The sequence below is a fragment of the Saccharomyces cerevisiae genome, chromosome I (assembly GCF_000146045.2).
Source record: "Saccharomyces cerevisiae S288C chromosome I, complete sequence".
Classification (NCBI taxonomy): Eukaryota; Fungi; Ascomycota; class Saccharomycetes; order Saccharomycetales; family Saccharomycetaceae; genus Saccharomyces; species Saccharomyces cerevisiae.
In genome coordinates, this window is record NC_001133.9 from 18,934 (window position 1) to 41,916 (window position 22,983).

A 22,983-nucleotide genomic window follows, 5' to 3' on the forward strand; every position below is an offset into this window, starting at 1 on the left:
TTCTTTTTGAAATGAATGTACTCCGTAATATCTTCTTATTTGGCATTTTCATCCTTAACTTTTGCATGGCTCTGAACTAGTCAGATAGTTGCCCTTTTCAGCAAACCTCTTATTATTGAAAGCATGGTGTACATCCGTTATACTATTATATTATAAGAAATTGGGATGCCAATTTTTTTGCTTTTGTTTTGCCTGTTTTCCTTCTTTTCGCAAAAGTAATTGCAGATTTAATAGCAGGATATTATACCGTTGGTAAAACTTAAGGATTTTATGAACAATAGCTTCAAGTACAGCATTCATAGAACCAACTACTAAGGATGAAACTAGTATGTTTTTGTCAAAATATTTTCTTGACCTTGCTGTAACATCAAGATCTGTTTCTCTAAGATATTAAAGTTGAGTAAAAACAAAGCTGATATGAGAAAAATACGTAATTGCTCCACATAATACGTGGGTCAGACATAAAGGTAGAATACTTGATACAGAAGAGATTATTCGGTACTCTTGATGGCGTGCTTGAACTGGTGCCTCTTAACAACCGGTAATATAGTCAGATGAGTCACTACGAGTGTGTGTAGTAGCAAGTGTTTTACCTACGTGGCAGTAAGAGTAGCTCTATGGTTGTGTAATAGTGGTGCTTATTCCTAATGCTCTGAAGTCTGAAGCGGTACAGTTGGTCTGGTCTATATCATGGTCAAAGGAGCAAACATATCTTCTGAAGTGACCGCAAATAGTACTATGATGTGGTTGGCAATATAACTTAAAAGGAAATAACCACAAGGAATTGCACCCATGTACACAGTTTTTCCCGGAAATTGGGAAACCAGTACGAACATATATCAATTACTTTTACATTATCTTGATTGGAAAACTGGCACAATTGACTGTGACGTTAGTAGTATGTTGTTCTTCTCTACATCAGTTAAATATACGTGTCAACATCAACTAATCAACTTTCCCCCGTTTACCACATTGAAGCTGGGTGTGGAAGATTTATTTGAAGAAACTAAAACGTACCCTGTCATTTCCTGAGTCCCCTTTCAACTTAGTGTGAAAGCCGAACAATTATAATCCTCGGTAGACAACAGATTTATTGTACTAAAGTTACTCTTCCTGTTATCTTCCTTGATTTTACTGTTATAGCAATGACCCACCGCAATCAGGAGAGCCGCCGTATGGAATAGCATACCAAGTCATAAAATCGTCAACCTATTAACGGGGTTCAGGTTCTTTTTCAGCGTAGTAGCCCTTTAACAAGCGCTGACAAAGTTGACACTCAGAGAAAATTCAGGATTTATTGTAATCCAGCTACTCATCCTTAGATCCGCTTGCAGGCATGGTTTTTTTCACCTTGAGAGGCTATTTTGGGTAAGCCAGGAAGGCTGAAAAATCCCAAAAGGACACAGTAATAAGAAATTGTTGTTGTTGTATGATGCATTTAGAACTCAAAAGACGAGTTTCTGAAAATGCTTACAATACTCCATAGGTAACATGATTTTTTTATTAAAAAAGTATACTGTTCCTTTGGGTAAAAATTATGCAACCCTTGAGTGTCCGATGAAGATAAGACTACGAAACAATTTGCGGTAAATTTTTTCTGCTATTGACATTTACACATGCTCCAATCCATTACCCTTTCCATTCTCGTAATAAAACCTCGAACTGTTATTTCATATTTACATCTAGACGGGTATCGGCCTCAACAACTCCAAACAAAAGTAAATAGAAAAGAGCCAGACCTATCGCACCGGGTAGAGCCAGAAAATATTTTAAACTATAGTTGACGTATTCTACGGCTGTTGTTTAGGACAATACTTTTTCCTTCACAGGCTTCGAATTACGCACATGCAGAACTCCTGTAGAAACCACGAAGAAAAGTTTAATTAACTTTCAAATGCCAGAACTAAAGATTGATGAAACAGTTATACGAATTTAAGGGGAACTTGCTTTTTCCTTTTGCTTCATCATAAGCGCAATATTCGCAGCGGTGGCGTCGCGTCTTACCATTTATCGGCACATTTTTCCGAAAAGGAAGGAAAATGGCGGTGTCAAACGGTCTGGTGTGACATCTAGAAGTTCGGCATTGCAAGTTAATCTACGGGAAAAAGAAAATTTTCTTATAACCCTAATGTATAATAAGGTTTTCGGAGAAAGCAACTCACGGGGAACAATTGGTTAGAAGAGACCGTAGAAGCGCCCCACTAACCTGGAGTTGATTATCGAGGATCTTTCTCAGAAAAGCAGCTAATAAATGAGCACAGTACTCAAAAATTACTCATAGTATTATAATTACTTACTTAGTCAATATGGCTGCGCTTTTAAAATGAGTATCTTTTATTTTTTGACAAGGAAGAAAAAGATGCAAGCAAAGAGAAATTTACTAAGTACAAGCTCATTTCCAAAAATTCAGTTTGCCTGTAACAATGGGTAGCGATCTTCAACATATGGGATTATGCCTTGAATGAGATTTTTGAACGTAGAGGAAAAAATCGCAGACAGGCTTTATTGTGCTGTTTGACATAGTATACTCAGCCGTTGTGGTGTTAATGAATACTATCGATGTGTATACAAACGTACTTCAAATAAGCAATGCGAATATACTGCAACTTTTCGGCCTTTGCAACGATTTGTAATGAATCCTTTTGCATCGCTAGAAGGACAAGATAATATTTCTTCTGTTTTTTTTTTACATATGCAACAATTTGAAAGTCAGGTCAAAGACAGATTCCGGTTCCCCATATTCAGATTGGAGAGAAAAACTTTTGGCAACTCATGTTACCAAGTCGAGACGCTTAAAGTTAAGTGTCGGCCAAGACACGCAAAATCTTGTAATCTTTTAACGCTGCTCTTCAAATCACGGACGCAATCAGTACTTGTACCTAATTTTGGTTTTCTAATATTGAATAGCGAACCATAGGTCGAAAATTTAAGGCCACATAAATCCAGAGCCCGCAACTTGGATAGGTATTTACTTGATTTTTAGTTTGCTTTCAATAGTGTCGTGAAATTATAAAGTACGCCGCATATATATCTTGATTAGTTAAAAATAGCAGTGTTCAATGATGATTTGATAGGGTTCATAACTGGTACCAGCGTAGTACAATTACGATTATCCATGAACATAAAAGTGGTTTAAGTACTATATATCAGTGAAGCTTCAAAGTAAGCAAACGAGATACCAAGATCTTGTAGGACCACGATATATAAGAAGCCTAGTTCCGTTGTAGCATCACATAGAAGAGAGCGACAATGCCTCAGAAATTCTACAGCAACAGAAAGCACAGTGAGTCATTAACTGTTGGAATAAGACTCAACTGCGAGCTATCGACTAGTACTTATATTACTAGTATATTATATACGGTGTGAAAAGACGACATGAAGATTGAGGAAATGGTCCCAAGATCTAATGGACACTGAAATGCAAAAGTTGATAATGTAACATGAAAATTAAGGACAGCATATTAAACAGAAGAGGAAATAATGGTATTTTTACATAGAGATATGAATTTCCCTTTTTCTTTGTTCCTATATCTCTGATAATAAGTTATAATATACTTTGTGCATCTTATATCATGCCTTTTCAACAATGAAATATCAGCAGTTATCAAAGCATTCGCCAAATTTTTATTAATAAAACAAATGTCAGAAATATGGCCGGAATCTAATCTGAAAGTTAAAATAATTCTTACGATATTCTTATCATAAAACCAATGATTAATGTTTATGATGAGCAAAACTGTGCGAGGGCACATACATACAGTGGGACCTCATGAGATCCAGAAAAAAAGCAAAGGAAAGTTCGATCGAAACATTAGCTCTTAGATATTACAGACGTGAGGTATCTCTTCCTTGAAGAGAATCTGGCCCTGATCAAAAACTTTATTTTGATACTGTTCGAAAAGAGAAATAAGGACAACGTTCTAATTTATACAAATATAACCAGTAGGCTTTATCGTAAAATCCTCGAACTTGCTTCTCATCACAGAAGTATAAAAAGTAAAGAGGTCAAGCAAGAAACGAATAACCACCAAATTTTTTTCAATTGAAAAGCGAAACGTAATGGAAATTCACCTGCTTTGAATCGTTGTTGAATTCTTATCATCAGTCATTATTTTCCTCTTTTAAAGCTTAAGTCAACCGCATCTAAGTTTAACACTTCGTTCCCGTTTTGAAGTTTATCAAAATTCCAAAATACAGTAGTTAGGTGCTCGTGACAAACCTTTTTCCAAAGTGTCATTAGACTTCATGGAACTACTACACTTCTGGGGAACGAAAAGCTACCATTTGCTCATCATTGGATAATTTCTTTTTTTTTTTTTGATGCATCCAAACTTGGACCCCTTTTGAATGTCGAGTATGAAGTATCAATTTTAGGGCAAGTAGTTTTACAATAATTTTGGTGCACTTTTACGTCTCTGCTGATATTTTTAATACTAGTGCAAAAGAATTCGAAATAAATATAAAAGAACAAGGAGGATTAACATACTTTAAATAACTAATTATCACCATTATTTCAAGTTTCAAGTACTGCGTATGGCATGCACAGCAGATTTCTACTCAAAAACATCCTAAGCGAACCACACTAGATCTTACGTTAGTACTGCTGAAAATGGCAATAATTGTTAAAGCAAAAATTGGCGATGGTTCATTAATTGCTAAACAAAATAGGGCATTTTTCCTCGTTAATGATAAGTACTCATACTTCTGTTTCTATAAGTGTTAGTTGTAACTTATGAAATATCGATTTAAATTCGAAGTGTTGTTTGCAGGATATAAATCAAAAAAAAAAAAAAAAAAAAAAAATTAAATAAATAAATAAAATAAATACAATGATATCGATAACGGTGAAATTCTTTTCATGGATTTTTGTTGCCCAAGAAAATAACAATAACGTTTTCTTTATGATACATATATCTACTTTTTCAAAAAAGGAAGCGCAAGAATTATCATTTAGTTCAATTTGAATATTTGAAAGTTTGGAGGAGAAACAGTTAAAAAATAATTCATGTCAGCGTATATTTAGCAAAGAAAAGATACACAGATACGTAAAAAGAACGCGAATTTTATTAAATAATTGCCAGCAATAAGGACGCAATGAAGACACTTAAACCACTACCGGCCAGTAAGCTGTTGGCACTGCCAGCATACGTTGAAATTTCTAAAGAAGCTGTACTAGATCCTACCATGCTACTTGCTGGTGTGCTACGAGGCTGTTGCGACATAGTACTCAACCCGGAACTTGTTAGACTCTTGGTGTTGCCAGTTTCGGATACAGAAACAACACTACTGCTGTGACCAATCACATCGGTCGCGGAAGCCGTCTGTGTTTCAGCATGATTGAATCTTGAAATTGAAGAGGTGACTACTGTTTTCGTCTCAGCAGCTCCAGTACTGGTAGTTGTCTCAGCAGCTCCAGTATTGGTTGTTGTCTCACTGGTAGCACTGTTCATTTTAGAGCTGACAGACTGTTCATTCGTAGTCTGTGGCCTCCATGTAGAATAGACCGTAACAACATCATTCACAGTAGCCGTGGCCGTCGAAACAATGGCAGGTGAAGTAGTTTCGGAACACACACCAGATCCGCAGGAAGTAACAGTAACTAGCGTAGTTTGTTGCTTCGATTCTGTGGTGGAAATAGGACACCATGTTGTGTATTCTGTGGTAACGCCATTAATAGTAGCAGTGCTTGTAGATACAATGGCTGGAGAAGCAGTCTTAGAGCATACGTCAGATTCACAAGAAGAAATTGTAACTACTGTGGTTTGTTTTGTTGTTTCTGTGGTTTGCTCTGTTGTCCCCTTGGTTTGCTTTGTTGTCTCCGTAGTTTGCTTTGTTATCTCTGTGGTAGAAATAGGGCACCATGTGGTATACTCTGTTGTGGCACCGCTAACAGTAACGGTGGCCGTGGAAACAATCGCAGAGGAGATAGATTCAGTGCACACATGAGATTCGCAGGATGTCACGGTAACCAAAGTGGTTTGTTCGCTCGTTTTTGTAGTGGTAACAGGTGGTAATGAAGAAGTAATTTCCTGACTTGTTGTTGCACTGGTAACAGGTGGTAATGATGAAGACGAATATGTAGACTTTGGTGATTCAGAAGAGATAGAAGAGGAAGAAGAGGCAGAACTAGCTGAACCCGTTTCGCTCTCAGAAGAACCAGAGGTGGAACTACTGGTTGGAATGACGGATGATTTAGATGATTCAGAGAGTATAGAAGCGGAGGTTGTTGTAGAAGAAATGACAGGGGAAGAAATGAATGAAGAAGAAATGACTGGAGAAGAAGTGACTAGAGAAGAAGTGACTGAGGAAGAAATGACTAGAGAAGAAGTGTCTGAGGAAGAAATTACTGAGGAGGAAATCACAGAAGTTCCATTGCTAGGATAGAATGGGGTAATAATTGGACGCGCAGACGTGATAAAGCTGGTGATTTGTCCTGAAGAAGATGACAAACTGGATGAGATGGCAGTAGTTGGAGTTTTGACAATAATGACAGTTTCATCAGTTGGTTGACCGTTGGTTCCAGTGATGGTGGTCATCTCAGTAGATGTAGAGGTGAAAGTACCGGTCCATGGCTCGGTTGTAGTTGTAACCAAACCTTCACTGGTTGGAGTTCTGATAACAATCACGGTTTCGTCAGTTGGTTGACCGTTAGTACCGGTGACGGTGGTCATCTCAGTGGATGTAGAGGTGAAAGTACCAGTCCATGGTTCAGTGGTGGTGCTGATTAGACCTTCACTAGTTGGAGTTCTGATGACAATGACGGTTTCGTCAGTTGGAACGCCGTTGGTACCGGTGACGGTGGTCATTTCAGTGGATGTAGAGGTAAAAGTGTCGTTCCATGGCTGAGTTGTAGTCATGGCAGTAGTGGCTGTTGTTGGTGTTCTGATGACAATGATGGTCTCATCAGTTGGCAAACCGTTGGTACCGGTGACGGTGGTGATTTCAGTGGATGTAGAGGTAAAAGTGTCGTTCCATGGCTGAGTTGTAGTCATGGCAGTAGTGGCTGTTGTTGGTGTTCTGATGACAATGATGGTTTCATCAGTTGGCAAACCGTTGGTACCGGTGACGGTGGTCATTTCAGTGGATGTAGAGGTAAAAGTGTCGTTCCATGGCTGAGTTGTAGTTATGGCAGTAGTGGCTGTTGTTGGTGTTCTGATGACAATGATGGTTTCATCAGTTGGCAAACCGTTGGTACCGGTGACGGTGGTCATTTCAGTGGATGTAGAGGTAAAAGTGCTGTTCCATGGCTCAGTTGTAGTTATGGCAGTAGTGGCTGTTGTTGGTGTTCTGATGACAATGATGGTTTCATCAGTTGGCAAACCGTTGGTACCGGTGACGGTGGTCATTTCAGTGGATGTAGAGGTAAAAGTGTCGTTCCATGGCTGAGTTGTAGTCATGGCAGTAGTGGCTGTTGTTGGTGTTCTGATGACAATGATGGTCTCATCAGTTGGCAAACCATTGGTACCGGTGACGGTGGTGATTTCAGTGGATGTAGAGGTAAAAGTGTCGTTCCATGGCTGAGTTGTAGTCATGGCAGTAGTGGCTGTTGTTGGTGTTCTGATGACAATGATGGTCTCATCAGTTGGCAAACCATTGGTACCGGTGACTGTGGTCAATTCGGTAGAAGTAGAGGTAAAAGTGTCGTTCCATGGCTGAGTTGTAGTCATGGCAGTAGTGGCTGTTGTTGGTGTTCTGATGACAATGATGGTCTCATCAGTTGGCAAACCATTGGTACCGGTGACTGTGGTCAATTCGGTAGAAGTAGAGGTAAAAGTGTCGTTCCATGGCTGAGTTGTAGTCATGGCAGTAGTGGCTGTTGTTGGTGTTCTGATGACAATGATGGTCTCATCAGTTGGCAAACCATTGGTACCGGTGACTGTGGTCAATTCGGTAGAAGTAGAGGTAAAAGTGCTGTTCCATGGCTCAGTTGTAGTTATGGCAGTAGTGGCTGTTGTTGGTGTTCTGATTACAATGATGGTTTCGTCAGTTCGTACACCATTGGTGCCAGTGACTGTGGTCAATTCGGTAGAAGTAGAGGTAAAAGTGCTGTTCCATGGCTCAGTTGTAGTTATGATGGTGCTAGCAGTTGTTGGAGTTCTGATGACAATGACGGTTTCGTCAGTTGGAACGCCGTTGGTACCGGTGACGGTGGTCATTTCAGTAGATGTAGAAGTGAAAGTACCGGTCCATGGTTCCGTTGTAGTTATGGTAGTACTGACAGTATAATTTGAAGGGTCTGGAATGGTACAGTTTGGCTGGCTTAGATTGTTGTCAAAAGTATATACGTACCCTTCAAAGTCATCACTAACGGTAGTGCCATCTGGTAGTGTCACACTAATTGGAAGTGTACCCCAGGCAACGGCATTTGAGTAAACAATCTTCATTGGATAATAGAAACCAGCATACATGTAGACAGTCCCTGTAATATTATCAGGGGGACTTCCATTCCATGGCTTGATACCATTGATGGTGAAGTTAGTCGACGTGATGGGAGGTTGTTCTTGTGCACAACATTCGAACGCAATGCTACCACCGACTGATAGAATTGCAGAGTCGTCAACTGTAGCAAACTTGAATGTGTAAGAACCCGTCTGTGGTGGTAAAAAATAACCTGTCATTTCTAGGGTTACGTTTGTTGGGGTAGTATAGAAACCAAATAAATCAGTACTCCAGTATGCAATTATTGGATTATTAGAACAAGCACCAATTCCTTTGCATCCCCAATTACCATATAAATCTTCTTGAGGACAAGGAAATGTGCCTGATGAACTAACACAAGGAATATTATAATCAATCGAGATATCAGTTTGTCCTCCGACAGAACCCAGTTTAGTTTTTGAGGCATATCCATAAGCCATATATGCTGCATTCGAATATGTGGAGGAATCTCTCAATGAATACTGGTAAAAGTTTACATTCATACCATTCTTCCTTGAGTTTGCTGGCAGGCATGCCGCTGTAGTCGCAGAGACAACATTAGTTAATCCCAGCAATGTGACGATGGCTAGTAGTAAACAATAATGTGCCAGAGACATTTTTGGGGCTTTTATTGTACAATTGTTCTTTTTAAATTGCAATTTAAAGAGCGTACCTGTAAATAAGAAGGAAGAACGTTATGTTATTAATGGACTTTTAGTGTCATCGAATTTTATGTAATATATAAGAAGGTAGAATAATTTGGCAGGATAATGTGTTAGCAAAGGAGGAAATCGAATACCTTTAAAAGAGAAAAAATTTTTTAGCTGCTTAAATTTCTGTGTTATACCACCCGATAGATTTTGAGTTATGCTTTCTAATTGATCTGACTGCGAACGTTTTCTTTATGCCATCTGAATTGTCAGGAACAAAGAAGAAAAAGAAAAGTTTTTAAAAAATCTGTGGTCGTGTGTGATGTACCTTTCCTTTACATGCATTAATGCGCTCTGAAATGTGGTACGATATCCTTACAGAGAATATATTTTCTGTATATCGTGCAATGTTGAATAACCTATGAAGGAAAGTACCCATCGCTCAAGGTAAGCATTCCAGGAGGGTCGCCAGAAACTTAAACTAGTTTTAGCGACAGATCCGAAAATTGATAGAGACATTGAAAAAATCACTACTCCGTCCTTTTTAGTGCTTTCTCAATGCATAATTTTGGTGCACGACTAAAAAATTCTAGAACACTATAGTTGCATTTTTTGGGCCGGAAGAAGAAAAACGCATGTAACTTTAATGTCAAATAAAGTTTTCACCTAGTAAGCGCGATACAAAAAAAACACAGAAATAGCCATAGGAAAGTGAATTTTGTCAGCCGACTAAAATTAAGGTTAGCTTACAAAGCAGCAAAAAATTTGACATCGCACGGTATTCCCTGAAAAAGGAGCAGGCAGGTGCTGTATATTTTTTTCGGTTCCTGCCTCTTACATGGCGTCGGTGTATCTTAAATACTAAAGTGAGCTGACTACCCTTTTGAGTGCCCTATGTGACCTCTGATCTCGAAAGTAAACAAGAGATACCTAATTTCACAGCCACTTTTTGTTGCGGACACTGACGGGATGTGTTGTGAATATTTTAAACCTTAAAAGTATTTATTGGTTAGTTATACTTAATTCTTATACGTCCTTTAAAACCAGTGTGCAGTAAGTCTGTCACACAAAAATATGATTGATGCATTTTCAAAAAATAATGGCTTTGAGGTAATTCGTTCCACTTTTGAGACTTATTCACATGTCCCAGCTGGGTGCAATCAAAATATACCGGCATTTCAGCAAGGTAACTATATACGCTTTTTTTCTCATGGTTTTTGAAATCATACCTGCCAAGCTTGCTGCACTTGGAAGGCAACTCCGTTTTTCAGAGATTAGATCCTTTTTTTTTTGAAGAAAAGGCAGCCAAGTTACGTCATAGAGAAAACTCCCTAGAGCGCTGCAAACACTTGTTAGTTTGCAGCTTACTTCACGTGTGGCTGGAAAATTGAAAAGTTACAATACGGTAAAAATACTTTGAAGACACTACACTATAACTGCTTGACCAAATTTTTACTCGTGAAAAATTTGTTCCAGCCGGTCTGTTACTGATATTAAGTTAAGGAATAGTAAACCGTATATTTTTCATCCACGTTTTTGTAGTTTATTTTCGGTTTACTAGCTATGCATTGATTGTCTATCAGAGCATATCAAGGTGGTTATGGAGGTGCTGATATTTAATCAATAAAATTATAGAAATTTTGAGAAAACAATAATGATTGTTTCTACAATGAAAATCAGTTCATGGAATAGTTGCCTTCGCACTACTTTTTCACCAGATTAATGGTGCATCAGAGCTTTCCCTTTTTGTCTTTTTCTTGTTTCCTTTTTCGATTGGTTTATCACGTAAGTTTCTTATGACATAAGAAGAGGCAAGAAACGAAAAGGGAAATATTGCCTACTTTTTTCTTTTCGAACGTAAATAATGACGGGATTTTGGTGTCATTTTTTTTCGTCTGGATTTTCTCAGAGAAGTACGTTTCGTCGCACAAGCTAAAATCATTGACAGGGCATGAGTTACGTCAATCTCTGGTCAATCCATGTCCAAAAAAATTTCTTGATTTGTTCAAAGTTTTTGCATAGGCACATTAATTGGTTTAGCGAAGTATACATTCTGAAGAACATTTTTGGGTGTATTTTCCACATAGAAAATTCGATTTTTTTTTTTCAATGCACCACTTGTCGAGTATACGTTAACTTTAATGTATTGAAGATGCAAAAATGAAAAGCCTACTTGGCATATGGAATTACAATAAATGGTCAATTCCTGTTTAAGCTAGCAGCGGCACTGTCGGTGTAAATTTGGGTTTAAACTATTGTTTACTTACTTTGAGAAATTTATGTATCGCCTATATTTTTCAATAAGTGCGATATCTTTAGCTTTCCACAGAACCCCCCCTCAGGCTATGGACGTGCGGTTATATGATCTTCTAATAAAAATCTCTTAGACTACGGTTCATGGAATACTTCTTGACTTCTTGGCGAAGGAAAGGCGCATAAATGTTGTGATCGAATGACCAGTAATACGTCGTTTGTTCTCTTGCTGAACAGCGAGGAAGAGATATTCATCCAAATGCATGAACGCAGAATCCTGTAAAAGTCGTAAAAATGTTAATCGCAATGTTGTAAAAACCGTCAAGGCATTTATCGTTCAAAATGGCGATCATTGTTACTACTAAACACTTACTGTTAAATTAAAAAGCTGATGTTGCGTAATCCATTGACCAATTCATAGGCAATGTATTTCAATGACGCACAAGATTCATAACAAATTTTTTATTTACGATGTACCTGTACATTGTGCAGAAGGTCTTCAGAGTGAGTTTAAGCTAGGCTGTAAATATTTTAATGTTAAGATGAAATTTAAGTGAGCTGGTAATATCAAGTGAGGCATAATTTGTTATATGTAGCTGAACTTCAACTTTAAATAGAAAAATTACAACTAACAAGCACCGGATTGTTTCAGAATTCAAAGTGTAGAAGCTATTATTCTTGCAAAATAAAACGCTTTCAAAGTTTTCTTCTATAAACATACTTGTGGCAGCTTGTTTTTTTTGTTTTATTTTTAAGTTTTGTTGGGTCTCTGAGAACTTTCAAAAAAAGAAAAAGTAAAGTATGATAAAACGGAGCACTTGCCAAAGTAATTAACGCCCATTAAAAAGAAGGCATAGGAGGCATATACATATATATATATATATATATATATGGCTGCTGACAGATATTCTGCACTTAAAAACTAAAAATATTATACCAACTTTTCTTTTTCTTCCCGTTCAGTTTGCTTGATTGGCCCAGCTCTTTGAAGAAAGGAAAAAATGCGGAGAGGGAGCCAATGAGATTTTAAAGGGTATATTACTTATCTTATCGATAAGCAGTATTGATATTAAAGGGACAGTTTTATCGTTGGTTAATATGGAAAAAGTGATGACCATGATGCCTTTCTTAAAAAGAGTATTTCTTTTTATTTCACTTTCACATAAACAGTTAATGACTTCTGACTTTGAGCCGTTCGAACTCAGTTATATAAAGGTACATACATAGGCCACACACACACACACACACACATATATATATATATATAGGGAAGTAGCAACAGTCACCGAAAAGAAAAGGTAAAAAGTAAAAAATGACAAGCGAACCAGAGTTTCAGCAGGCTTACGATGAGATCGTTTCTTCTGTGGAGGATTCCAAAATTTTTGAAAAATTCCCACAGTATAAAAAAGTGTTACCTATTGTTTCTGTCCCGGAGAGGATCATTCAATTCAGGGTCACGTGGGAAAATGATAATGGCGAGCAAGAAGTGGCTCAAGGATACAGGGTGCAGTTCAATTCAGCCAAGGGCCCTTACAAGGGTGGCCTACGCTTCCACCCATCAGTGAACCTGTCTATCCTAAAATTTTTGGGTTTTGAACAGATCTTCAAGAATGCGCTCACTGGGCTAGATATGGGCGGTGGTAAGGGTGGCCTGTGTGTGGACTTGAAAGGCAAGTCTGACAACGAGATCAGAAGGATTTGTTATGCGTTCATGAGAGAACTGAGCAGGCATATTGGTAAGGACACAGACGTGCCCGCAGGAGATATTGGTGTCGGTGGCCGTGAAATTGGCTACCTATTCGGCGCTTACAGATCATACAAGAACTCCTGGGAAGGTGTGTTGACTGGTAAGGGTTTAAACTGGGGTGGCTCACTTATCAGGCCGGAGGCCACCGGGTTCGGCTTAGTTTACTATACGCAAGCAATGATCGATTATGCAACAAACGGCAAGGAGTCGTTTGAGGGCAAACGTGTGACAATCTCCGGAAGTGGCAATGTTGCGCAATATGCAGCTTTGAAAGTGATCGAGCTGGGTGGTATTGTGGTGTCTTTATCCGATTCGAAGGGGTGCATCATCTCTGAGACGGGCATTACTTCTGAGCAAATTCACGATATCGCTTCCGCCAAGATCCGTTTCAAGTCGTTAGAGGAAATCGTTGATGAATACTCTACTTTCAGCGAAAGTAAGATGAAGTACGTTGCAGGAGCACGCCCATGGACGCATGTGAGCAACGTCGACATTGCCTTGCCCTGTGCCACCCAAAACGAGGTCAGTGGTGACGAAGCCAAGGCCCTAGTGGCATCTGGCGTTAAGTTCGTTGCCGAAGGTGCTAACATGGGTTCTACACCCGAGGCTATTTCTGTTTTCGAAACAGCGCGTAGCACTGCAACCAATGCAAAGGATGCAGTTTGGTTTGGGCCACCAAAGGCAGCTAACCTGGGCGGCGTGGCAGTATCCGGTCTGGAAATGGCTCAGAATTCTCAAAAAGTAACTTGGACTGCCGAGCGGGTCGATCAAGAACTAAAGAAGATAATGATCAACTGCTTCAACGACTGCATACAGGCCGCACAAGAGTACTCTACGGAAAAAAATACAAACACCTTGCCATCATTGGTCAAGGGGGCCAACATTGCCAGCTTCGTCATGGTGGCTGACGCAATGCTTGACCAGGGAGACGTTTTTTAGCCGTAAGCGCTATTTTCTTTTTGTTCGTAACTATCTGTGTATGTAGTAGTGTAATCTACTTTTAATTTACTATGCAAATAGGGTTCAGCATTACGGAAGAAACTGAAATCCCTTCCGCGGAAGTTTCTTAGTAGTGGCCGTGCGGGGTGAGGAGATTACATGTCGGTAATTAGATGATTAACCTAGGCAATTTGAAGGGGGATAGTGGCATTGGTTAGCTCAGATATGATAAGGAGAACTAAGCAAGGGGGTTAACCACCACGGCTGTAGCACAAGACCGGCAGATGCGATTATTAGCAACACATTAGTTAATGCTTTTGATAAAATGTATATAAAGGCTGTCGTAATGTGCAGTAGTAAGGACCTGACTGTGTTTGTGGTTCTCTTCATTCTTGAACCTTGTCATTGGTAAAAGACCATCGTCAAGATATTTGAAAGTTAATAGACAGTTAACAATAATAACAACAGCAATAAGAATAACAATAAATTCATTGAACATATTTCAGAATGAGAGCCTTAGCGTATTTCGGTAAAGGTAACATCAGATTCACCAACCATTTAAAGGAGCCACATATTGTGGCGCCCGATGAGCTTGTGATTGATATCGAATGGTGTGGTATTTGCGGTACGGACCTGCATGAGTACACAGATGGTCCTATCTTTTTCCCAGAAGATGGACACACACATGAGATTAGTCATAACCCATTGCCACAGGCGATGGGCCACGAAATGGCTGGTACCGTTTTGGAGGTGGGCCCTGGTGTGAAAAACTTGAAAGTGGGAGACAAGGTAGTTGTCGAGCCCACAGGTACATGCAGAGACCGGTATCGTTGGCCCCTGTCGCCAAACGTTGACAAGGAATGGTGCGCTGCTTGCAAAAAGGGCTACTATAACATTTGTTCATATTTGGGGCTTTGTGGTGCGGGTGTGCAGAGCGGTGGATTTGCAGAACGTGTTGTGATGAACGAATCTCACTGCTACAAAGTACCGGACTTCGTGCCCTTAGACGTTGCAGCTTTGATTCAACCGTTGGCTGTGTGCTGGCATGCAATTAGAGTCTGCGAGTTCAAAGCAGGCTCTACGGCTTTGATCATTGGTGCTGGCCCCATCGGACTGGGCACGATACTGGCGTTGAACGCTGCAGGTTGCAAGGACATCGTCGTTTCAGAGCCTGCCAAGGTAAGAAGAGAACTGGCTGAAAAAATGGGTGCCAGGGTTTACGACCCAACTGCGCACGCTGCCAAGGAGAGCATTGATTATCTGAGGTCGATTGCTGATGGTGGAGACGGCTTCGATTACACATTTGATTGCTCCGGGTTGGAAGTCACATTGAATGCTGCTATTCAGTGTCTCACTTTCAGAGGCACCGCAGTGAACTTGGCCATGTGGGGCCATCACAAGATACAGTTTTCTCCGATGGACATCACATTGCATGAAAGAAAGTACACAGGGTCCATGTGCTACACACACCACGATTTTGAGGCAGTAATAGAAGCTTTGGAAGAAGGCAGGATTGACATTGATAGAGCAAGACATATGATAACGGGCAGAGTCAACATTGAGGACGGCCTTGATGGCGCCATCATGAAGCTGATAAACGAGAAGGAGTCTACAATCAAGATTATTCTGACTCCAAACAATCACGGAGAGTTGAACAGGGAAGCCGATAATGAGAAGAAAGAAATTTCCGAGCTGAGCAGTCGGAAAGATCAAGAAAGACTACGAGAATCAATAAACGAGGCTAAACTGCGTCACACATGATTGTGATTGAGTACTCACGTTCTCGTGTTAATCCCGCGGTCTTCTTGTTTTACTAACTTTTCTTTCTCTCATAGCATTCTCTTGACAGTGTTTTATATACATCATATGTACATTTATCGAGCCAATCGAGGGCAGCAGTTTAACATCAAGCCGGATTTGCTCACGCTACTTTGACCCCTTTTCGTTTCGACGGAGAGAAGAAACCGGTGTTTTCCTATCCTTGCCTATTCTTTCCTCCTTACGGGGTCCTAGCCTGTTTCTCTTGATATGATAATAGGTGGAAACGTAGAAAAAAAAATCGACATATAAAAGTGGGGCAGATACTTCGTGTGACAATGGCCAATTCAAGCCCTTTGGGCAGATGTTGCCCTTCTTCTTTCTTAAAAAGTCTTAGTACGATTGACCAAGTCAGAAAAAAAAAAAAAAAGGAACTAAAAAAAGTTTTAATTAATTATGAGAGCTTTGGCATATTTCAAGAAGGGTGATATTCACTTCACTAATGATATCCCTAGGCCAGAAATCCAAACCGACGATGAGGTTATTATCGACGTCTCTTGGTGTGGGATTTGTGGCTCGGATCTTCACGAGTACTTGGATGGTCCAATCTTCATGCCTAAAGATGGAGAGTGCCATAAATTATCCAACGCTGCTTTACCTCTGGCAATGGGCCATGAGATGTCAGGAATTGTTTCCAAGGTTGGTCCTAAAGTGACAAAGGTGAAGGTTGGCGACCACGTGGTCGTTGATGCTGCCAGCAGTTGTGCGGACCTGCATTGCTGGCCACACTCCAAATTTTACAATTCCAAACCATGTGATGCTTGTCAGAGGGGCAGTGAAAATCTATGTACCCACGCCGGTTTTGTAGGACTAGGTGTGATCAGTGGTGGCTTTGCTGAACAAGTCGTAGTCTCTCAACATCACATTATCCCGGTTCCAAAGGAAATTCCTCTAGATGTGGCTGCTTTAGTTGAGCCTCTTTCTGTCACCTGGCATGCTGTTAAGATTTCTGGTTTCAAAAAAGGCAGTTCAGCCTTGGTTCTTGGTGCAGGTCCCATTGGGTTGTGTACCATTTTGGTACTTAAGGGAATGGGGGCTAGTAAAATTGTAGTGTCTGAAATTGCAGAGAGAAGAATAGAAATGGCCAAGAAACTGGGCGTTGAGGTGTTCAATCCCTCCAAGCACGGTCATAAATCTATAGAGATACTACGTGGTTTGACCAAGAGCCATGATGGGTTTGATTACAGTTATGATTGTTCTGGTATTCAAGTTACTTTCGAAACCTCTTTGAAGGCATTAACATTCAAGGGGACAGCCACCAACATTGCAGTTTGGGGTCCAAAACCTGTCCCATTCCAACCAATGGATGTGACTCTCCAAGAGAAAGTTATGACTGGTTCGATCGGCTATGTTGTCGAAGACTTCGAAGAAGTTGTTCGTGCCATCCACAACGGAGACATCGCCATGGAAGATTGTAAGCAACTAATCACTGGTAAGCAAAGGATTGAGGACGGTTGGGAAAAGGGATTCCAAGAGTTGATGGATCACAAGGAATCCAACGTTAAGATTCTATTGACGCCTAACAATCACGGTGAAATGAAGTAATGACAAAATAATATTTGGGGCCCCTCGCGGCTCATTTGTAGTATCTAAGATTATGTATTTTCTTTTATAATATTTGTTGTTATGAAACAGACAGAAGTAAGTTTCTGCGACTATATTATTTTTTTTTTTCTTCTTTTTTTTTCCTTTATTCAACTTGGCGATGAGCTGAAAATTTTTTTGGTTAAGGACCCTTTAGAAGTATTGAATGTGGGAACAAAGACGACAAAAGGTAGTTTTTTCCTTGACTATACTGGTAAGATATCGTCTAAAACAAAGCATGGCCAAGAAAATATCAAAGAATTCAAGAGCTGCTAGACAATCGGATGCTCTTGAACCAGAGGTAAAGGATTTAAGTGAACTACCTAGAGCTGAAAAAACCGATTTGACTAATATTTTGATTAGAACAGCAGCCAAGAATGAGGCATTGCTGGAAGCAAAGATATCTAAGAAAGCCAATAAAAGTAAGAGGGGCAAGAAGTTAAATAAAAAGGCTCTGGAAGACAAACTGGCCAACTCTATTTCATCCATGGACAGGGATCGTTTAGTGAAGGCCTTGAATTTTACCAATCGTCTGGACGGTAAAATTGCCAAGTCCATTTCTCGTGCCAAGTACATTCAAAATACAAGAAAGGCTGGCTGGGATAGCACCAATGAGACTATAAAAAAAGAGCTGGCTTTTTTGAACGGAGGGTTGTCTGTGCAGGCAAAAAGTGCTAGTGAAGGTAATGCTGAAAAGGAAGATGAGGAGATCCCAGAAGTTTTTGACTCTTTAGCAGAGGATAACACAGTGCAGAAGACTCCTACAAATAGATTCGGTGTCCTGCCAGACGATGTTGAAGAATAGAAAATTTTCATATGAAAGGTCCTAGGAATACACGATTCTTGTACGCATTCTTCTTTTTTCTATCTTCTTTCATTCTTTGTACATTAGATAACATGGTTTTAGCTTAGTTTTATTTTATTTTTTATATATCTGGATGTATACTATTATTGAAAAACTTCATTAATAGTTACAACTTTTTCAATATCAAGTTGATTAAGAAAAAGAAAATTATTATGGGTTAGCTGAAAACCGTGTGATGCATGTCGTTTAAGGATTGTGTAAAAAAGTGAACGGCAACGCATTTCTAATATAGATAACGGCCACACAAAGTAGTACTATGAAATTTTCTGCGTATTTATGGTGGCTGTTTTTGAATCTAGCGTTGGTGAAAGGCACTTCATTGCTATCCAACGTTACATTAGCGGAAGATTCTTTCTGGGAGCATTTTCAGGCTTACACTAATACAAAGCATTTAAACCAAGAGTGGATCACAAGTGAAGCCGTCAACAATGAAGGCTCTAAAATATATGGTGCACAATGGCGACTATCACAGGGTCGATTGCAAGGATCCGCATGGGATAAAGGAATCGCAGTTCGAACAGGCAATGCCGCAGCTATGATAGGACATCTCTTGGAGACACCTATTAATGTTTCAGAAACGGATACCTTGGTTGTCCAGTACGAAATTAAGTTGGACAATTCTTTGACGTGCGGCGGTGCGTTTATTAAGTTAATGTCTGGTTTCATGAATGTTGAAGCATTAAAACACTATGCACCCGATACAGAGGGTGTCGAGTTAGTTTTTGGTCCGGATTATTGTGCTCCTGAAATAAATGGCGTGCAATTTGCCATCAATAAGGTTGACAAGATCACACATGAATCTAAACTAAGATATTTGCAAGAGATGCCCCTGTCAAAATTAACTGATACCTCGCAATCTCATCTGTATACGCTCATAATAGATGAATCAGCGCAGTCTTTTCAAATTCTTATAGACGGTAAGACGGTTATGGTAAGAGAACATATCGAAGACAAGAAAAAGGTCAATTTTGAGCCACCCATTACACCGCCTTTAATGATTCCTGATGTTTCAGTAGCGAAACCGCATGATTGGGATGATCGCATCCGAATCCCAGATCCTGAGGCGGTGAAGCTCAGTGATCGGGATGAACGAGACCCATTGATGATTCCACATCCAGATGGCACTGAACCACCAGAATGGAACAGCTCCATCCCCGAATACATTCTTGACCCAAATGCTCAAAAGCCCTCGTGGTGGAAGGAACTTGAGCACGGGGAATGGATACCGCCCATGATTAAAAATCCTCTTTGCACTGCAGAACGTGGTTGTGGCCAGCAGATACCAGGGCTGATAAATAATGCCAAGTACAAAGGTCCAGGCGAACTCAATGAAATCATAAATCCCAATTACATGGGGGAATGGCATCCACCGGAAATTGAAAACCCGCTATACTACGAAGAGCAGCACCCATTGCGCATCGAAAACGTTATCAGTGGTGTGATCCTCGAGTTTTGGAGTGGATCTCCAAACATGTTGATAAGCAACATTTATGTTGGTAAAAATGTAACAGAGGCGCAAATTATTGGGAATAAGACTTGGCTGATGAGAGACCGCGCGTTTAGAGGCTCCGATGGCCCCACAGAACGCAAATTCATGAATAGCAGACTAGGAAATCTACAAACAACTTTCCATAACGAAAGAGAATCCCCTAATCCATTTGACCGCATTATAGATCGCATATTAGAGCAACCTCTGAAATTTGTGCTTACTGCGGCCGTCGTGCTCTTGACGACGTCGGTTCTTTGTTGTGTAGTATTTACATAGTGGACAAGTGTTAGTTTATAACATGGTCTCAATAATTGCACCACAACGGCTTCTCTTTTATAGATGGTTAACATTATAGTATCAATATTATCATCATGATTAAATGATGATGTATAATACTTACCCGATGTTAAATCTTATTTTTTCATGCAGTAAGTAATCATGCAACAAGAAAAACCCGTAATTAAGCGAACATAGAACAACTAGCATCCCCGATAAGACGGAATAGAATAGTAAAGATTGTGATTCATTGGCAGGTCCATTGTCGCATTACTAAATCATAGGCATGGAAATTTCCAGTTCACCATGGAACGACGGTGGATACAGCCCCTATGAGAGAAACAGAGTCGCTGTATCACCATTTTCATCAGCGTTGGAAGGCGAAGAACGAATAGAAACCTCTCGATCTTTGGGTGATCATTGCTTTGAACCTTTGCCATACGTGACGAATTATCTTTCTATTTTCGCGCTTTTTGGTAAAGAGATATTTGGTGACAAGGGAAATGTGAGCTCAAGAAATGAATATTTGCTAAAAAAATACTACTCTTTGAAAAAGCCATTTGTATTGCGACATAATGGGCATGCGTTGAAGAATCCCGACATGCCACTCCAGAGGAATGACATATTGCAAACCAATTTCATGGTTGACAAATTTCTGAATCGTACTGTGCGGTCAGTGAATTTTAATAATTTCAAGATAATATCAGATATGCAAAGTAAAAGCGGTCGAGGAACAAAGTCAGGCACAAATCAGAATCAAAGTGCCGACGCTATTCAAAATATTTGTCTACCATCTATACCGTCGGCGTTGCCTTATTTCCAGTATTATAGGAAGCTATTGACAGTTAATACCAAAGAATGGGATATTTTAAAACTGCACAGTTTATGGGTACCAAAGCTAAGGAAGGATTTTAAAGATTTTTCGTTGTATGGTGATAAAAACTCTTTAAAGCCGATCGATAGTCACTATGATGAGGATAATACCATGAAGAAAAATTTATTTTTTGAAAGATCTCCAAGTCGACAGACTCTAGATGGTAAAGGGTGTGCCTCTAAGGGGTATGACATTTCTTCCGGTAATATGATTATCCCATCCCTATTTTCTGAAGATAAGCTGCCGGCTTTAACTTATCATTGTTCCGTAGAATTAAATGGAAACATTTACATATTTGGGGGATTGATGCCATGCTACAGCTATGAGGAGGATGCGCCGATGCTGAACGATTTTTTTGTAGACGGAATAAAGAACTTACCTCCGCCTTTACTACCTCAAGTGATTAATAATCCATCAATGGTCAATAATCCTCATCTTTATGTCGCTTCTATACCATCATGCCGGTTTAGCAAACCTAAAATGGGGGGTTATATACCGCCTCCATTGCTATGTGTTCAAGGATCCAAATTAACGGACCGACATATTTTCTTTTATGGCGGATTTGAAATCAGGACAGAAACCCGTGGTGATGAAAATGGGAAGTATCATCTCAAGAAAAGATTATATGTGAATAACACTGGTTACATACTCGATATTATGTCGTTCAAGTTCACTAAAATAGATATCATAGTACAACCTTCCAAATATAATGCATATCCGACAATGTCATCGAGGTTTGGTCACTTACAAATTTCTATTGATAATCCAAATAGGAGAGCTAGCGTTCATTCTTCAAGCATGAACGAAATTCATAAAATGGGGAGTGCTTCCATGAAACAAGGTAGCAGCATCACTTCCGGGCGGCTTGAAAAAGCAGCAGTACTTTCATCATTACCTCATAATACTGTGCACACGGTTATAATATTTGGTGGTTACAGACAAACCGGTGATGATCGTTACGAAGCAATGAATGATTTGTGGAAGATAGAGATACCCGTGATACGTCGCGGTAAAAAAGGTTATTGTAAGTTTTCAGAGACAGCTAACGCGATACTACTGACGCCAAGCGAAAAGGACAAATCGGATTGGCCCGAAGAAAGAGCCTTTTCTGCCTTTTCTGTTCATGGGACTTCGTTAATGGATAGGAGTTCTCTTGACATGAGACTATTGAACAACTTAAAAAACCATTTTGTTTTAAAACCGTCATATATATCACAGGATCGCGTTGTTAGTCCTAAACCGGTTTTCCCCATGATGGTTCATGGCACGCATCAAGATCTTTTCAATAGTGGCTCTGCGGCACAAGAATCGCCCAAAGCTGGTGCCTCGGCCAGCAGCGCAAGTGCTGCGAGCTTTGATCCCGATATGGACGATAATTTGGAAAATTATATAGTCAATCCAGGGAGAAAATCGTCATCTATTCCAATGACTGCGATAGGGAGACAGAGATTAATTTTAAGCCAAGAGAAGCCAGTAGGTAAAACTGTTGTATTGCATGGTGGGTCTAACGGTCTCAACGTTCTTGATGATATGTGGTTGATGGACTTAGAGTGTGAGACATGGACTCCAATAGAGACATTTGCAAAGGCAGATTCGAGCGAAGACGGTGATGAAAAATTGGATAGTGTGAACGTAGGTCTCGTTGGCCACAGAATGGAAAGTATTGGACGAATATGTGTATGTATAGGTGGTATGGTACAAGAGGATGTTGACCAATTTTACTCGGAGAATGATGATGAGCCTCCTCGAAAACGCAAGGTCGATACATTACCGTTGGGTGGTAATTTTTTGAACACAATTGATTTAAGCACGCAGTGTTGGGAAGAACATAAAATTACTCTGTCCAAGAAGGAAGACGATGAGGACAGACAAGATAGCGAAAATGAAGATACAAATTCAAATATAGTAGTTGGTGTCGGTGGCACTTCTTTGCAATGTGACAAAAGTATTATTTTGATTGGCGGATTGATATCTAGACGGAGCAATGTAAAAGAAATATATTTACATGGTACCATAACGAAAAGTATTTTTCCTAGCGTAAATCCTAGTGCATAAAAAGGCAGTTTTCAA

The 22,983-nt window shown here is 39.8% G+C and overlaps 9 protein-coding genes across 9 annotated transcripts, besides 2 other annotated features; 7 read left to right on the forward strand and 2 right to left on the reverse strand.

The window, feature by feature from the left end:
• Window positions 1-2,632: 2,632 nt before the first annotated feature.
• YAL064W (uncharacterized protein) lies at window positions 2,633-2,917 on the forward strand (the record flags this gene model as incomplete). Its single annotated transcript, NM_001178206.2, has 1 exon — window positions 2,633-2,917. The coding sequence occupies one exon, from the start codon at window positions 2,633-2,635 to the stop codon at window positions 2,915-2,917; it is 285 nt and encodes a 94-aa protein (NP_009337.2).
• A 379-nt stretch (window positions 2,918-3,296) lies between these two features.
• Window positions 3,297-3,619: a long terminal repeat (Ty1 LTR).
• YAL063C-A (uncharacterized protein) lies at window positions 3,462-3,752 on the reverse strand (the record flags this gene model as incomplete). The annotated part of the gene is made up of 1 exon (NM_001184642.1): window positions 3,462-3,752. One exon carries the CDS (start codon window positions 3,750-3,752, stop codon window positions 3,462-3,464), a length of 291 nt encoding a protein of 96 aa, NP_878039.1.
• A 1,314-nt stretch (window positions 3,753-5,066) lies between these two features.
• FLO9 (flocculin FLO9) lies at window positions 5,067-9,035 on the reverse strand (the record flags this gene model as incomplete). Its single annotated transcript, NM_001178205.1, has 1 exon — window positions 5,067-9,035. One exon carries the CDS (start codon window positions 9,033-9,035, stop codon window positions 5,067-5,069), a length of 3,969 nt encoding a protein of 1,322 aa, NP_009338.1.
• Window positions 9,036-12,012: 2,977 nt separating this feature from the next.
• Window positions 12,013-12,250: an origin of replication (ARS104; Autonomously Replicating Sequence).
• A 383-nt stretch (window positions 12,251-12,633) lies between these two features.
• On the forward strand, window positions 12,634-14,007 carry GDH3 (glutamate dehydrogenase (NADP(+)) GDH3; the record flags this gene model as incomplete). Its single annotated transcript, NM_001178204.1, has 1 exon — window positions 12,634-14,007. One exon carries the CDS (start codon window positions 12,634-12,636, stop codon window positions 14,005-14,007), a length of 1,374 nt encoding a protein of 457 aa, NP_009339.1.
• A 507-nt stretch (window positions 14,008-14,514) lies between these two features.
• Window positions 14,515-15,768, forward strand: BDH2 (putative dehydrogenase BDH2; the record flags this gene model as incomplete). Its single annotated transcript, NM_001178203.1, has 1 exon — window positions 14,515-15,768. The coding sequence occupies one exon, from the start codon at window positions 14,515-14,517 to the stop codon at window positions 15,766-15,768; it is 1,254 nt and encodes a 417-aa protein (NP_009340.1).
• Window positions 15,769-16,221: 453 nt separating this feature from the next.
• On the forward strand, window positions 16,222-17,370 carry BDH1 ((R,R)-butanediol dehydrogenase; the record flags this gene model as incomplete). Its single annotated transcript, NM_001178202.2, has 1 exon — window positions 16,222-17,370. The coding sequence occupies one exon, from the start codon at window positions 16,222-16,224 to the stop codon at window positions 17,368-17,370; it is 1,149 nt and encodes a 382-aa protein (NP_009341.2).
• A 205-nt stretch (window positions 17,371-17,575) lies between these two features.
• Window positions 17,576-18,214, forward strand: ECM1 (Ecm1p; the record flags this gene model as incomplete). The annotated part of the gene is made up of 1 exon (NM_001178201.2): window positions 17,576-18,214. One exon carries the CDS (start codon window positions 17,576-17,578, stop codon window positions 18,212-18,214), a length of 639 nt encoding a protein of 212 aa, NP_009342.2.
• Window positions 18,215-18,530: 316 nt separating this feature from the next.
• CNE1 (calnexin) lies at window positions 18,531-20,039 on the forward strand (the record flags this gene model as incomplete). Its single annotated transcript, NM_001178200.1, has 1 exon — window positions 18,531-20,039. One exon carries the CDS (start codon window positions 18,531-18,533, stop codon window positions 20,037-20,039), a length of 1,509 nt encoding a protein of 502 aa, NP_009343.1.
• Window positions 20,040-20,325: 286 nt separating this feature from the next.
• Window positions 20,326-22,968, forward strand: GPB2 (Gpb2p; the record flags this gene model as incomplete). Its single annotated transcript, NM_001178199.2, has 1 exon — window positions 20,326-22,968. The coding sequence occupies one exon, from the start codon at window positions 20,326-20,328 to the stop codon at window positions 22,966-22,968; it is 2,643 nt and encodes an 880-aa protein (NP_009345.3).
• Between the last annotated feature and the right edge of the window lie 15 nt (window positions 22,969-22,983).